Source organism: Macrobrachium nipponense, chromosome 31, assembly GCF_015104395.2.
Source record: "Macrobrachium nipponense isolate FS-2020 chromosome 31, ASM1510439v2, whole genome shotgun sequence".
NCBI classification, from domain to species: domain Eukaryota; kingdom Metazoa; phylum Arthropoda; class Malacostraca; order Decapoda; family Palaemonidae; genus Macrobrachium; species Macrobrachium nipponense.
The window spans coordinates 9,898,243-9,914,041 of NC_061093.1; the positions used below are offsets into that span (position 1 = coordinate 9,898,243).

A 15,799-nucleotide genomic window follows, 5' to 3' on the forward strand; every position below is an offset into this window, starting at 1 on the left:
TATCCAACTGCCGTCAGTGCATCTCATGCGGTGCACTGTAGGCGTAACTTAAGTTTCTTTGCAGCGTGCTTTCGGCCCCCAAGCAGCCACCACTTTCGTTCCTTTTACTGTACCTCCTTTCACATTCTCTTTCTTCCAGCTTACTCTCCACCCTCTCCTCATATTTGATTCATAGTGCTTCGTCTGCTTCGAGGTTTTCCTCCTGATACACCTTTCAAACCTTTTCACTGTCTGGGCTGCATGACCTGGTAGGTCCCAGTGCTTGGCCCTAGGCCTAAATTCGATATTCGATTCAATTGAATTCTAACATCAGAGAACATTCTGAGAAATGCAAATACAAAATCCAATATACCGAGTCATTATGCATTAAACATCTTGTTGTTTCCCCCTTTCAACAAGTAGTCCGTCTCTATTCCTCTCTACATCTCTTGTACCACTACTCTCGCACCCCAACCACCCCCGCCCCCGCCCCGCCCCACACGTTGACCTCCGTTTCCTCGCCAGTGTTCTCCTCACATACCTTATGGTTGGTCCTCTTTACGAGTTTACTGTTTATTTTATAAATACATACATGCATATATATATATATATATATATATATATATATATATATATATATATATATATATATATATATATATATATTCCCTTCTTCTTATAATTAATTTGCGATGTAACTTTAACTTGATTTTAAATTCTACATAATCTTAACCTTCACTTCTTAGAACTTACTATGCATGTATTATTTATAGTTTCACGCTTTTATCTTGTTGTTCTTTTGTTATAGATGGTATATGAATTCATAGCCTGGACCTTTGAAACGTAACAATAAAGTGTATACGTACATGAACGTTTTCTGTGTTCTACTTCCCGCCTTCTGATCTTGATGATGTAATCAACTACCACCTCCTCATTTGTGTAATTATATATATATATATATATATATATATATATATATATATATATATATATATATATATTACATATATGAATAACTTGATCACGAAGTATATAAAACGTGATGTATGTATAAATAAAGGTTTTTGCCACGAAGAAAAAAAATGAAAAAGCGAGATAGCCGATACTTTCGGTCTGTTCCGACCCTTTACTAAAGCATTACTGATTTTACAGAGGAAAACATAGTAAAGGAAGAGAGGCTTAATATCCAAACTGACACTACAAGATTAGCAATAAGGTCGATTTCACTCTACAGAAACGAGGAAACGCCTGAGGGTAGCCACACCTTGGAGGATACACACACGGTAAACAGGTTATTCTTCCAGAAAACAGTACATTTTGAAAAAACAAGGAAGCATATACAACTTAATATCAATAAAATTTACACATATTTTCCCCAAAAAAAAATTATTATTAATGAAAAGACAAAAGAAAATTAATAAATATAATATATCTATCGAGCAAGAGAAAGAGGGAGAGAGAATATCGAACCAGAGAGAGAGAGAGAGAGAGAGAGAAAGAGAAAGAAATAACTATATACAGTTGGGACTAACTTATTAGTAGTTTATTTATTTTCCTTAAGGTCCTTCATATAAACATCTTTACAAATATATGGGTCCCATGGTACATTCCCGGACTAAGATTTAGGTTGTTTTTATTAGTGATTTGTTTAATTGCCAATTCCAATAAATTTCTTGAAACATAATCATTAGATCTAGCAATTACAGAGGTATCACCCCAATTAATACAATGAGATTTTTCACTCAGATGGATAAACAGTGCATTTGAAGTCTGGGCTGTTCTTACTGAATACATAAGCTGCTTAATACATACACATAAATTTTTACTTGACTGACCAACGTAAAACGATGGGCAATCTTACAAGGAATTTTGTAAATGATGTTGCTATTTGTTACGGGACTATTCTTAATTAGCATATCTTTAATGGTATTGTTATAAGAGAACACTACATTAACATTAAACGATTTAAATATTGATTTTATGGTTTCAAATCCACGAAAGTAAGGTAAGCTAAGTACATTTTTAGGCATTTCTTTTTCATTAATAGCAACACTATAAAACTTTTTGTGATCTTTTTGATACAAAAATCAATTAAATGAGGTGGGTAGCAGAGATCGTTTCCTATCTTTTTTATGTATTCTATTTCTTGGTCAAGATATTGTGAACTTGTGATATGCAAAGCGCGTAGGAACATAGAAGAAAAAATTGAAATTTTAATATTAAGATGGTAGCCAGAATAAAAATGTACATATGTTAAATTATTTGTGGGTTTTCTATTAATACTGAATTTGCATTGGAAAGATTCTCTATGTATTAATACATCTAGGAAAGGGATGAATTATTAATTGTTTTCAATTTCAACAGCGAATTTTATGGATGGCACTAAATTATTCAATTTAGACAGTATATCATTTTACATCGATACCAACAAGTAAGACTACTAAGATATCATCGACATATCGTACAATTTTTTAAGGGGCAAGGGGGGGGGGTGTGATATTTTGGGAGGTGTTGTATCTCAAAAAAAATTCCAATAATATAAGTTTGAAAGGAGAGGTGATAAAGGGTTACCCATGGCCGCCATACCAAATATTTGTTGGTAATATTCTCCATTAAGAATAAATCTGCAATCACAAATACATAACTTAATCAAGGAAATTATATGACTAACGGACATAGGCAATTCATGCATTACAAGTTCATTACTTAAATATTCTAGCACAGAGTCAATAGGGACTTTTGTAAACAAGGAACATACATCAAAACTGACAAAGATATCGCTAGGGTTTAGTCCAATGTTATTTAATTTTTCCACAAGATCAAGAGAATTCCGGATGTGTGAATTAGATACAGTTCCTAGTAACGGGGATAACAATTTAGTAAGATATTTAGATAGTTTATAAGCAATTGATCCTACAGTCCTAATAATTGGCCGCATAGGTTTGTTTTCCTTATGAGTTTTGACTAGACTAGGCCATATAAATAAGGTAATGAGAGACACTTTACAGTTAACTTACACAAAAGTTCTTTTTTATCTTTAAGAATTTGTTTGATATTGATATTAAATCACTAATAAAAACAACCTAAATCTTAGTCTGGGAATGTACCATTTGGACCCATATATTTGTAAGATATTTATGAAGGACCTTAAAATAAATGAACTACTAATAAATTAGTCCCACATGTATATAGTTATTTCTCTCTCTCTCTCTCTCTCTCTCTCTCTGGTTCGATATTCTCTCTCCCTCTTTCTCTTGCTCGATATATATTATATATATATATATATATGTATATATTATATATATATATATATATAATATATATATATATATATATATATATATATATATTATATTTTCTTTCAATCTTTTCTTATTAATAATAATTTTTTGGGAAATTTTGTGTAAATTTCATGATATTAGTGTATATGCTTCCTTGTTTTTTTCAAAATGTACTGTTTTCTGTTTACCGTGTGTGTACCCTCCAAGGTGTGGCTACCCTCAGGCGTTTCCTCGTTTCTGTAGAGTGAAATCGACCTTATTGCTAATCTTGTAGTGTCAGTTTGGATATTAAGCCTTCTTTTGACTATGTTTTCCTCTGTAAAATCAGTTTCGCCTTCAGTAAAGGGTCGGAAGAAGACCGAAAGTACTCGGCTTATCTCGCTTTTTCCTTTTTTCCTTGTGGCAAAAACCTTTTATATATATATATATATATAATATATATATATATATATATATATATATATATATATATATATATATATATATATGTGTGTGTGTGTGTGTGTGTGTGTGTGTTGTTGTGTGTGTGTGTGTATGTGTATATATGTGAATTTTGTCACATTAATCCCTGACATTTTTTTATAATTTACTGACATTAGGCCGCAGACATCGTTTAAAACCTAATTCACTATACCTCGAAACATAGCATATGCGTGTCTGTTTTTGTTTGTGTATGTATATGTTTATGTGCGTATATATATATATAGTATATATATATATATATATATATATATATATATATATATATATATATACGTACACATATATTCCTGAGGTAGAGTGACTTAGGTTATAAACGAAAATTGTGCCCTAATGTTTGAGAATCAGAAAAATAATCTTATGATGTATAGTGACAAAAAATCACACATACATACATTACATACATTACATAACATAATACTATTATATTTTATATAATTATTATTATATTATTATATATATATATCACACATATAAGTTCTATTATTATATTTGCATGTTACTAAGAACGGTCCTACTTTTACTTCAGTCTACTAATAATAAAAGTAAGCCTTGATGCTCGCAAGTTTCAGCAATGCATGAGATGCGGGTTAGTGATTCTCGTCGGAATTCCTGTGCATATAATATATTCATTGACGCAGAGATGAATAATGAGTTAAAAGAAAAGTCTCTCGTGTGACCTGCAGATCGAGACGGCTGCTTCCCCGAGACATGAATCATGTTTCTTCAATGTTCGGCTGACGTCACGATGCCGAACGTGAGTGTTCGGGAGTACTTTCCAGTGTTATTTCTTAAGGAATGCTGTGCATGTGAGGAGGCGTGGGTGGAGTGGGCGGGGAGTCCCGGAGAATAGGGCGGGGATAGCGCTTGCGTGGTGGGTGTGGGTGGGCGGTAATTCCTTAGGCACAACTTATAAAACAGTTGGGTCCGCCACGGACGAGCCCATAGAGTCTCGATAACTCAGGCTGCGCCGAGCAAACCCAACGCCTTTTCCACCCGCCGCCGCCGCTGCTGCTGCCGTCTCTCTCTCTCTCTCTCTCACACTCTCTGCAGTGACGGTCAATTGACTGACTCTCCGGAGAGGGCGCACACACAAACAAACGCAGGCGCCCGAGCAGAAGAGACACGTACGTTTCTCATTCAGATCCCGCGTTTTTTCCAGCACGAGTCCCTGAAGCCTCGATTCATTCAAGAGCATAATAATAAAAGAAGCCATTGAGGGAGGAGGCAGATAGACAGACCCAGAGACGGTTTTTTCGTTCTGTCCTCTCCACAGGAGTTCACGAGAGGGTCGTGCAGTCTCTCGACGCCGAAAGAGAGAGAGAGCCAAAGTTTGCAAAGTTTCGGTTCCTCGGAAATCGCGAGGTGAGGTCGCCATGGACAGCGTCGTCTCTCTCGTCTACTAAAAGCGAGTGCCACGGACCTGTGGAACGTCGGCTTTGTCGGGGGTCTGCTTTACGAACACAAGGGAGGGTACGCAGTCAAAGTCATGGCTTTCACTAGGGGCATGAGCGTGGGCATGAGGGCCGCGCTAGCGATGCTTCTCTTGATACCCATGGTACTGGGCACTCCTCTGGTGACTGGCAATGTAGCGACCAACGAGCTGATTGAGCCACCAGTACAGGTGAGATCTGTGACATGTCCTTTCTTTCCCAAAGAGTAGATTGTTGCTGTTGTTTAAGAGGCCTCTGGGAAAAAGATCTGTAGTCCCGTTTTCTTTGCAATTGTAAGATTTGCGACGAAGATTCGCGTGTGGTGGATGGACTACCCTCCTGCAATTTATCATTTGTCAACGACATATCTGTATGGCACCGTAAAAGGAATCAGAGTTAATATCGAACTTCCCTTCCACGTCCCTGAATGGCCATCACTTAACAGAGGAACCATCCATCCATATTTTCGACTCTGGCTTGTCTTCCATCTACTAGTGTCCCTTTAGACCACATACCTCTGTAAAGCATCTACTAGTGTCCCTTTAGACCACATAGCTCTGTAAAGCATCTACTAGTGTCCCTTTAGACCACATAGCTCTATCAAGCAACTACTGGTGTCCCTTCCGACAACATAGCTCTGTCAAGCATCTACTAGAGTCCCGTTTGACCACATAATTCTGTCAAGCATCTACCAGTGTTCCTTCCGACAACATAGCTCTGTCAAACATCTACTAGAGTCCCTTTCGACCATATAGCTCTGTCAAGCATCTACTAGTGTCCTTTTTGTCCACATAACTCTGGCAAGCATCTTCCAGTGTCCCTTTCGATCACATAATTCTGTCAAGCATCTAGTGGTGTCCCTTTTGACCACATAGCTCTGCCATGCATCTACTAGTGTCCCAATTGACCACATAGCTCTGTCACGTATCTACCAGTGTCCCTATTGACCACATAGCTCTGCCAAGTATCTACCAGTGTCCCTATTGACCACATAGCTCTGTCAAGTATCTACCAGTGTCCCTATTGACCACACAGCTCTGTCAAGCATCTGCAAGGTCCCTTTTGACCACTTAGCTCTGTCAAGAATGAATGTGCTATAGAAACAGGGATTAGATAGAGCGATTAAATATCCTTGGTTTTAGTAAACCAATATCACCCTGAATGGTCTTATTAGTATCGTGACTTTGAGCATATGGAAGGTAATGAGTATTTAAAGCAAAAACAAAAAACGTTGGAAATGATCTCATAAAATAAAAAAGGCGTGAAATTGTCGGTTCTCAGTTAGTCTCTAACTTTTAGAATACTATTAGATATTCTTATAACTGTCGCACATTGCTTTTGAACAGCAAGACGTTTTCTACCCAGGAAAGTCAACTTTCGTATTTATATCCTTTTTGTTACTTAGTTTAAATTCGGGAAAAGAAAATAATACTGATTCGAGTGGTATATAAACTCCTCTCACACTAATGAATTTCTAATCTCTCTACCTTTATGTTTAGATAAAGAGATTAACAGGCACACACGCTTGCGTGGCACACACTCACACACACACACACACACACACACACACACACACACACATATATATATATATATATTATATATATATATATATATATATATATATATACATATACCAGGCACGTGTGGGTTTCGTTTTTTGAACGCGAGTTTTCTGTCACATTATTCTATTTATTATCAAAACCATCAGTTACAAATATGCAGACATTACTCATTGATCAGTCGTACTTATTTAAGCAGTTTCAGTTCCACGTAAGCAAGGAGGAGCTTACGAAAAGAAAGTAAATGGAATATAATATTATCTACAGATAGCTTTTATAAGACGAAACGATTTGCAAATGAAATATTCACCAATGCATTCAGACCTTCTATTAAAATAGGGTATATGACCTAACGATTTGATAATCTTACAAAAAAGATATTAGCATAAAAGGTAATACATGCATGCGTTAAAACACAAGCACTCAGTTACACAGACCCGCATTATATATATATATAAATATATATATATATATATATATATATATATATATATATTTATATAAATATACATCTATATACATATATATATATATATATATATATTATATATAAATATATATATATATATATTAATATATATATGACTGGTTCTGTTACGAAAGAATTCCATCTAATAAGAGGAACTCGTAAAAACGCCAAACTAAAGAAAGTACATACCATATTTCAGAGACAAAAGAAATAAACAGCAGTCTCTGATGTATAGTACTTACTTCCTGTATTTTGGCGTTTTTATGGGTTCCTTTTATTTATTATTATTATTATTAATATACATATATATGCATGTTTGTATAATAATTTATGTAATAGTTATATGTAATATATATTATATATATATATATATATATATATATTTATATAATATATATATATAAATATATATATATATATAATATATATAATAAAAGGAGCCCATAAAAACGCCAAAATATAGGAAGTAAGTACTATACATCAGAGACTGCTGTTTATTTCTTTTTGTCTCTGAAATAAACATATATGCTATATTATATTATATATTATATATATATTATATAAATTATATATTAATAATATATATATAATATATATATATGTATATATGTGTGTGTGTGTGTACAGTCGTGTGCGTGTGTGTGTGTGTGTGTGTGTGTTTGAACGCGGGGACACAAGCCGATGTGTATCATATTATACGTGACTTCAAGGAAACTGACTCATGGAGTTCAAGATCTTTGCTGTTACTCATTACATGATGAACAGAAACTTAAAAAAAAAAACTTGATTTTACAAAAAAAAAAAAAATGTAATATATATATATATATATTATATATATTATATATATATATATATATATATATAGATATAATGTTTGAGATTATGCATTTCATGCATTCATAGCTCAATGCATTCGAAGTCAACTTACAGATGATGAATGAAGAACAACAGGTCTGGATTGCTCTAGGTACTGGATTCAACAAGGAGAGCCGAGGGCATTAACAAGAATATATATATATATATATATATATATATATATATATATATATATATATATATATATACTTATGTGTGTATGTGTGTGTACTGTTTCTCATTCAAATCTTCTGCGGGTATCTTGCGCAGAATGGAGCCAAAGGTATACTGACGTTGGCGTAAACGATCTTATTTTCCATATCTTAGATGTATGAGTATAGATTCTAAGTTGTTTCCAGAGAATGGTAATTCATCTTTTCTTTATACTATACTACTCACACGTGGTTTTTCACTTTCCTGTCTAAAAAAGAGCATTATTTACATTATTTTTTTTCTTCTACCAGCTACCATTTAATATTGTTTATTTATTCTGAAATATAATTTCTTCCTTGTCTGGCCCAGATAAAATACGTGAGTTTTGGTGAACTATGTTGCTACTCTCTTAAGGTCAGTGTTTTTTTATTTGAAAATATAACATTTATCTTAAATATTTCCAACACTGATTTGAAGGAGTCAAAGCCGGTGAAATGAGGCAAGCACAGAAATAAGGAAAGCACTGAACTCATTGGCAATTTTGTGTTCCTGTCATTTCTATTATTGTAAAATGCCTTCACGGTTTTATTGAAGGTATCCAAATGAATTATTTTATGACATGATGGCTTTCCCACCTTTCATTCCAATGTTCCGTAGCTCACTCTGAAGATTCAGGATTGACATCACGACAATATCGCCGGAACACTGAAGAGAATACCGGGATTTTAGACTTGAATATAATGTCCTGGATATTTTTTCGCTTATGCATAAAGGTATAAGCCACGAAGGAAAGATAAACAATGGAGTTTCTGCAAGATCTTTCGACTCAACCTACTTTACTTAGCTGACAAACTGACTTACATGAGAAATTGAGAGTAGAGGAAAGGTCGTATAAGTGACAGATAGGGATTATAAGGAGATTAGTACCTAGAATCCAACACACCTGTAGAATGAGCAACCTTTCCAAACAAGCATAAACATGGGTGCAGTTTAAGAACAAAAAGATTAAGTCCAACTGCTCAAACACAGGGACAAGACAATTGACAAGCCATTGACGAAGGACTTATACGTAGTATTAGAAGTCACAAATATATATACTACAGAGACAGTACTGACGAGCATACACACAACCGTTTGAGACTGCAGATCCACCCACAGGCGGGTGTCAAGGTAGGAGTGGCTCTCAAAACTCATTTGGCTAGAATTCAAAATATACTCTCAAAGGAAACTACCGATAAACGATAAACGTACCCACCATTGGAGACAACTACTTCACACCTGACAGGGGTTGGCAATTTCATTAGCACTGCTGTCCCCTTACTGTGTTTACAAATATAATAATCCCATTTCCATATATCTCTACTTCCTACCTTAAAATTAAAACAATTTACAAATTTCTTTTGATAGTAAAGAATCAAGTTTATACATTCCTTGACTGATGTTCATATTATTGTTGTAACTTTCTTTTATAAAGCTAGATTCAATGATATTCCTTTCCATTGTATTATTAGAATACACAATCTCTTTTGTCCCTTCCCAGTTAATAGCATGATAGTTCTCACTGACATGTACAAAAACACCACTCTTTCCCTGGGCAAATCTCACACATTTTCTATGTTGCTCTAGTCTCTTCTCCAGTGCTCTACCCGTTTGACCAATGTAAAAGTTGTCACTAGACTTACATGGAATTTTATATACACATCTTTTAGTATTGTCGTGGGAGTTCTTGATAAGTACATGTTTCATTGTTTTTTTGTTTTTAAAAGCGAATATCATTGAAACTAGCTTTATAAAACAAAGTTATAACATTAATATGAACATCAGTCAAGGAATGTATAAACTTGATCCTTTAATATCAAACGAAATTTGTAAATTGTTTGAATTTTAAGGTAGGCAGTAGAGATGTATGGAAATGGGATTATTATATCTGTAAACACAGTAATGGGGAGTTATCGCTAATGAGATTTCCAACCACGCCCTCCCTGACCACCTGTCAGGTGTGTCCTTTGAGGATATATTTTGAATTTTGGCCAAATGATTTTTGGAAGCCACTCCTACCGCTTGTGGGTGGATCTGCCGACTCAAAACCTGTGGGTAGGTGTGATAAATGAATCACGTGCTAAAGTGATTATAATCAATATATATATATATATATATATATAATATATATATATATATATATATATATTATATATAATATATATACATATATAGATTCTTACCTTACATTGCCCAGCATTTTTGACATTTTACATTTCACCACCTCTCGGACCCCATTCCTATATGGAACAAACAGCAAGACTAAAAAACATAAATAAAAACAGAATGAGGAAAACCAGTTATTTATTTATATTTACTTTTTTTATTATTTTTATTAGTTTAGCTCTTTCTTTCACATATAAGAAGGTTGTTTTCAGATTTTAGTGAACTCTACTTAAAATTTGTGTGGATTTGAATGTAGTGCTTAGTTTTAAATGTTTTTACTGAGTTTAGTTTTAAATGCTTTTGCTCCACTAAGACCTGTTGCCATTACATATTACCATCAGTTAATTTGAGTTTTTAATCTATGCAAATTCTATATTTTTTAGCCTTGAAAATGCGACTTGGAATTCGTTGCAAAACGTCGGAGTTGATTGAAATGAACTGTTAAAGAATGAAAACGTCTTTCCCTAGTGCTTCTTTCATGATGTATTCTTTGAGCCCCAGCTCAATATATATATATATATATATATATATATAATATATATATATATATATATATATATATATATATATATATATATCTATATAACCTTAAAACATCACAGTTAGCGCGCGTGGCTTCATTCTATAAGCGAATACCACAGTTAGGAAACCTTTCTAACACAAATGTAAAAACCAACGTCAACTTTATAAACGAATTGCATAGTTTAAATTTGAATTTTGATTTTAATATGGTCAGTTTTGATGCCGTCTCATTATTTACAAAAAGTGTTTGTAGATGATTTACTTGGACTTTTGAGGGAAGAATCAGAATACTATGATAGGCCTTTAACTGTAGCGAACTTCAGTCATCTTATACGGTTATGTATCAAAGATAGTAAATTTTGTTCTAATGGTGAATTGTTTTGTACAAAAGTTCGGCATAGCTATTGGTAATCCCTTATCTCCTGTCCTTTGCAATATTTGCATGGAATTTTTTGAGACAAAAGTCTTACCAGGAATTTTTCTCCAAAAAGTTATATGGCTTAGGTATTTGGATGATATTTTCTGTATTTGGTCAGTTCACGAAAATCTCCAGGAATTCCTTAATAATCTCAAAAATTTAGTCCCTTCTATGGAATTTACTAATTTACTGTAGAGGAAAAGAGAAATTGTAATTTGACTTTTCTGAATGTAACAGTCCATAGACACAATTGACGTTTCAGTCTTTCGGAAATCAACTAACATTGCCTCTTTTGTTCATTATTATTCCAGTTATCATCAAAATGTTAAATTCTGTTTTTTCTGGGATGTTCCTTAGAGGTCTGCTTGTCTGTATCTCGCAGTTTATCGACGCTGAGATTAAAACTATTTATGATATTGCCTTGAAACTTAAATACCCAAGGACTTTTGTAGATGTGACATGGAAAAGAGCTAGGAAAACATTATGTTGAACTAATGACAAAGTTGAATTTGTAAGCATAACATTCTAAAATTATCGTATGATGAAAGATTTTAGAAATTCCTAGAATCTTTTGAAAGCTGTTTAACATAAATGCTGTTTTGAGTAATGTTAATGCTAAGAGTTTGGTCATAAAAAATTCTCCTAAAGATGTATCTGGTTGGATATATGAAACTCCTTGTAAAAAGTGCGAAACTCCTTGTAAAAAGTGCGATAAGATATTTCACGGAAAAACTGTTAAATCGCTCTCACAGAGAATAAAAATGTCGAATGCATTATTCGTACGTATGAGAGATTCAGAACATCCTATTAACTGGAGTCAGGCAAGATCATGAAAGCGTTGATGATAAAGAGTATAAGCAAGAAAATTAATATATTCAGTTTTATGCATCTTTCTGGATTCTGTTTGGCTAAGCTTCCGTTTCTCGTATGGTTACGCCTATGGTTTTAGTTTGTGATCACCTGAGTGATCTCGGATTATCCTGGATTATCTCTTTATATTTTACCCTTTTGACGATTAATCATCTAGTATTCTTGATATTTTTGTTTACCTGTCCAACTATATCTCATTTGTACCGAAGGGGAATTCTTAGTTGACATATATGAAAATACATTAATTCTGAGATAGAGCGAATTAGATATTAAAGGACATTTGTAGCTTAATGCGTATATATATATATATATATATATATTTATATATATATATATAGATATATATATATATATATATATATATATATATATATATATATATATATTTAAAAAGAGAGAGAAAGAGATAATATGTCCAGTTGTCAATGCGTTTGAGCTGATCTTAACTTAGCTTTATTGTGTGGAGTGCAATTACTTTAACATGCTCCTCATAGCTGTGTTTAATATAAAGACAGTGCACTAATAGCAAAGAATTCAGATTCATCTTCTCTGTTCTTTCGCTGAGCATTTTTATCTAGTGATTAGTGGAAAGTTTACTGACAAGTGATATATATTATATATATCTATATATATTATATATATATATATATATATATATATATATATATATATATATATAAAGCATCACGTTTTATATACTCGTGATCAAGTTATTCATATATATATATATATATATATATATATATATATATATATATATATAAACATATATATATATATATATATATATATATATATATCTATATATATATATCTATATATATAGAGAGAGAGAGAGAGAGAGAGAGAGAGAGAGAGAGAGAGAGAGAGAGAGAGTATACTGGTAATTTTTACCAGATACATATGAAATTGTAATATCCAAGCCCAATTATCGGGCTTTTACAATTACATATGTAATTGGTAAAAATGACCAGTAGATTCTACATATATATATATATATATATATTATATATATATATATAATATATATATATATATATCCTATATATATATCAGCCTAAAGAGCAATAAAAACGATTTGTCACTTGGCTACGATGGATATATATATATATATATATATATATATATATATATATATATATATATATAGATAGATATATATATATATGTGTATGTACGAGATGGAATAGACTTTTATCCTTCTCGTGGTCAGCTCGGCAAGGTAACCCTTTTGATTATGGTATCGCGGACATCATGAATTCTTTCACATTTCCCTTGAAGTTCGATCTCGAGGCTTTGGAGTGACAAGCGTATCCAAAAAGAGCAAAGAAATCGAGGAGTTAAGAGGGCATTGTGGCTATTACAGTTACACACACACACACATAGAAGCCACTTCACACAATGACCATACGATTGGCTTACTTAAGGAATGTCGCAACTGCTCCTTTTCAGTTGTATTTTTCGATCTATTATGATGTTGGAGCAATTTCCTTCACGAGCTAAGATGTGTTGCCAATAGACCAACAAGGCTATCATCAGTATTTGCGTAATACTAATGATCCGATCAAAGTGACAATTGTCAATAAGGGTCTGCAGAAGTGACTCATTGTTTTGGTGACGATTATAGTAATTTTGATTTACGTTAAATGATGTTATCCCAAAGATTTTCATGAAGGGTACTATAATTAATTATTTATTCTTTACACAGATTTTGAAATGATTTAGCCTTATTCAATTTGGGTTCAGGCTAAGCAAACACTAGGGAAAAATAGATATACAGTATTTTCAGCAGTAAACAATGAAGTGCCAAGTAGAGAGATAAACCGTCAAACGAATCATCAAAGTCTCTCTCTCTCTCTCTCTCTCTCTCTCTCTCTCTCTCTCTCTCTCTCTTCGAATTTTGTGTGAGAATGATTTGTGCGAAGTTTATGCATCAACTAGAAGCCATCTTGACATTTACCTGATGAAGGTGAAGGGAGAGTCTTGCTTCCTCCACTGTCCTTCTGGTTACATCACCTGCGTGAGTCGGTAGTTGGCTCTGAAGCTCATGTGTGAGACGCTGACACGAGAGAGAAGAATTATTATGGAGAGGTTTTGTATGGGTTTTCGAAATCGTTATGCAGATGTATTTGTGTCCTTTCTTATAATCTCCATAAAAGTTATTATTAGATATTATGAGGTCATTATCACGCTAAATTTGGGGACAGAAGCCTTTTCGAAATGTTTTGTATCTTTTTCTTTAAAAAAGGATTCATTTTTTGCTTTCCTTTCATATCGCGATGTCCAGAAGATTGATCGTGATATCCTGAAGTTAATGGCGACTGTTCTCTCGCGTTTTATAAGAAGGGAGTTTTTGACGGACATGATATACTACTAGAGGAGAGTTGCAGAGTTGAGTTAGAGTACAAACAGACACACATTACAGATTTTATTTGTAACGACGAATCGTAAACTATGACAGACATTTCATCGAATAGTCATCACGCTATATTTATCATTTTATTCTTCCTTTATTCACATTTTGGAAGAGTTGGCAATGATTAAATCAAACTGATTTTTCATAAAAAAATCATGATTTTTTTTTATTTTTCTTATTTTTTTTAAATTTGAAAGCAAACAAATTGAAACAAATGGTTTAGAGGCTGATAGAAATTTAAGCATAACTGTGGTGCATCTATTTATTTTGATGTAGAAAAAATTGGAAGTACATACTTTAGGCCAGAACTGGAAACCTAAAATATAAATCAAAAGTAATTCTGTCATAAAATACATTTTGATGAAAAAAAGCATTGAAAAAAAAATCTAACAAATAAAAAAAACAAATAAATATGAAATTAAATGAATAAAAAAAATCAAATAAATAATTGAATTTTTAAATATTTTGATTAAAATAAAGCATCAACCCTGCATATTTGTGACTGACATATCGTGCAAAGAAGTCAAGATAGATAGAAAATATTCGATACTATTTTCGAAAGCCATTAGCATTGCTTTGATATGAGTTTTTATCGCTGGATTTACTTATTAGTAATTGATGTGTACCGTTCATGGTAAGGTCATGAATGGTAAAGTATATTTCACCACAGTCATCGTTATGGTAGGTTTTGCGGGCGGTTATGAGTCTAGAAAAAGTATCTCATTTTCATATCAATCGATGAAATGCGACCTGTACACACATATTATGTGCATATATAAACATATGGGTATGTGTATTTGTGTGCATGTATACCACTATGAAACGTGCACACTCATGCGCACGCGCATTAACTCACAAAGACACGGGATTCTTAGGTACGCAGGACCAGAAGCCAAAAACAGAACGCAGGGATTGCTCGTGACCGGCTTCCTGTATCGAGGCATCTCCAGAGGACTGGAGCGAGACAGAAATATCCCCAATGATAGGGTGGAACACGCACGCCCACAAAAAGAAGCAACGCACGGGAGAAAGTCCGTCGGGTGACCTTGGAGAAAGTGTGAGTGGGCAGTCGTGCCACTTGTTATTATTAATAAAAGGCCAACCGTTATTTCATATCTTGGTTCTTGAAAGAACACTTCGCACTAAAGTTATATGT

The 15,799-nt window shown here is 33.4% G+C and overlaps 1 protein-coding gene across 1 annotated transcript in view; it reads left to right on the top strand.

Annotated features, from left to right (window-relative positions):
- The first annotated feature begins 4,698 nt into the window (after positions 1-4,698).
- Positions 4,699-15,799, top strand: part of LOC135206464 (U-scoloptoxin(11)-Sm5a-like) — a 42,503-nt gene continuing 31,402 nt past the window's right edge. Inside the window, exon 1 of the mRNA XM_064237839.1 lies at positions 4,699-5,364. Within this exon, the coding sequence (XP_064093909.1) occupies positions 5,230-5,364 (135 nt within the window). The 5' untranslated portion in view covers positions 4,699-5,229. The remainder of the gene's footprint in view (positions 5,365-15,799) is intronic.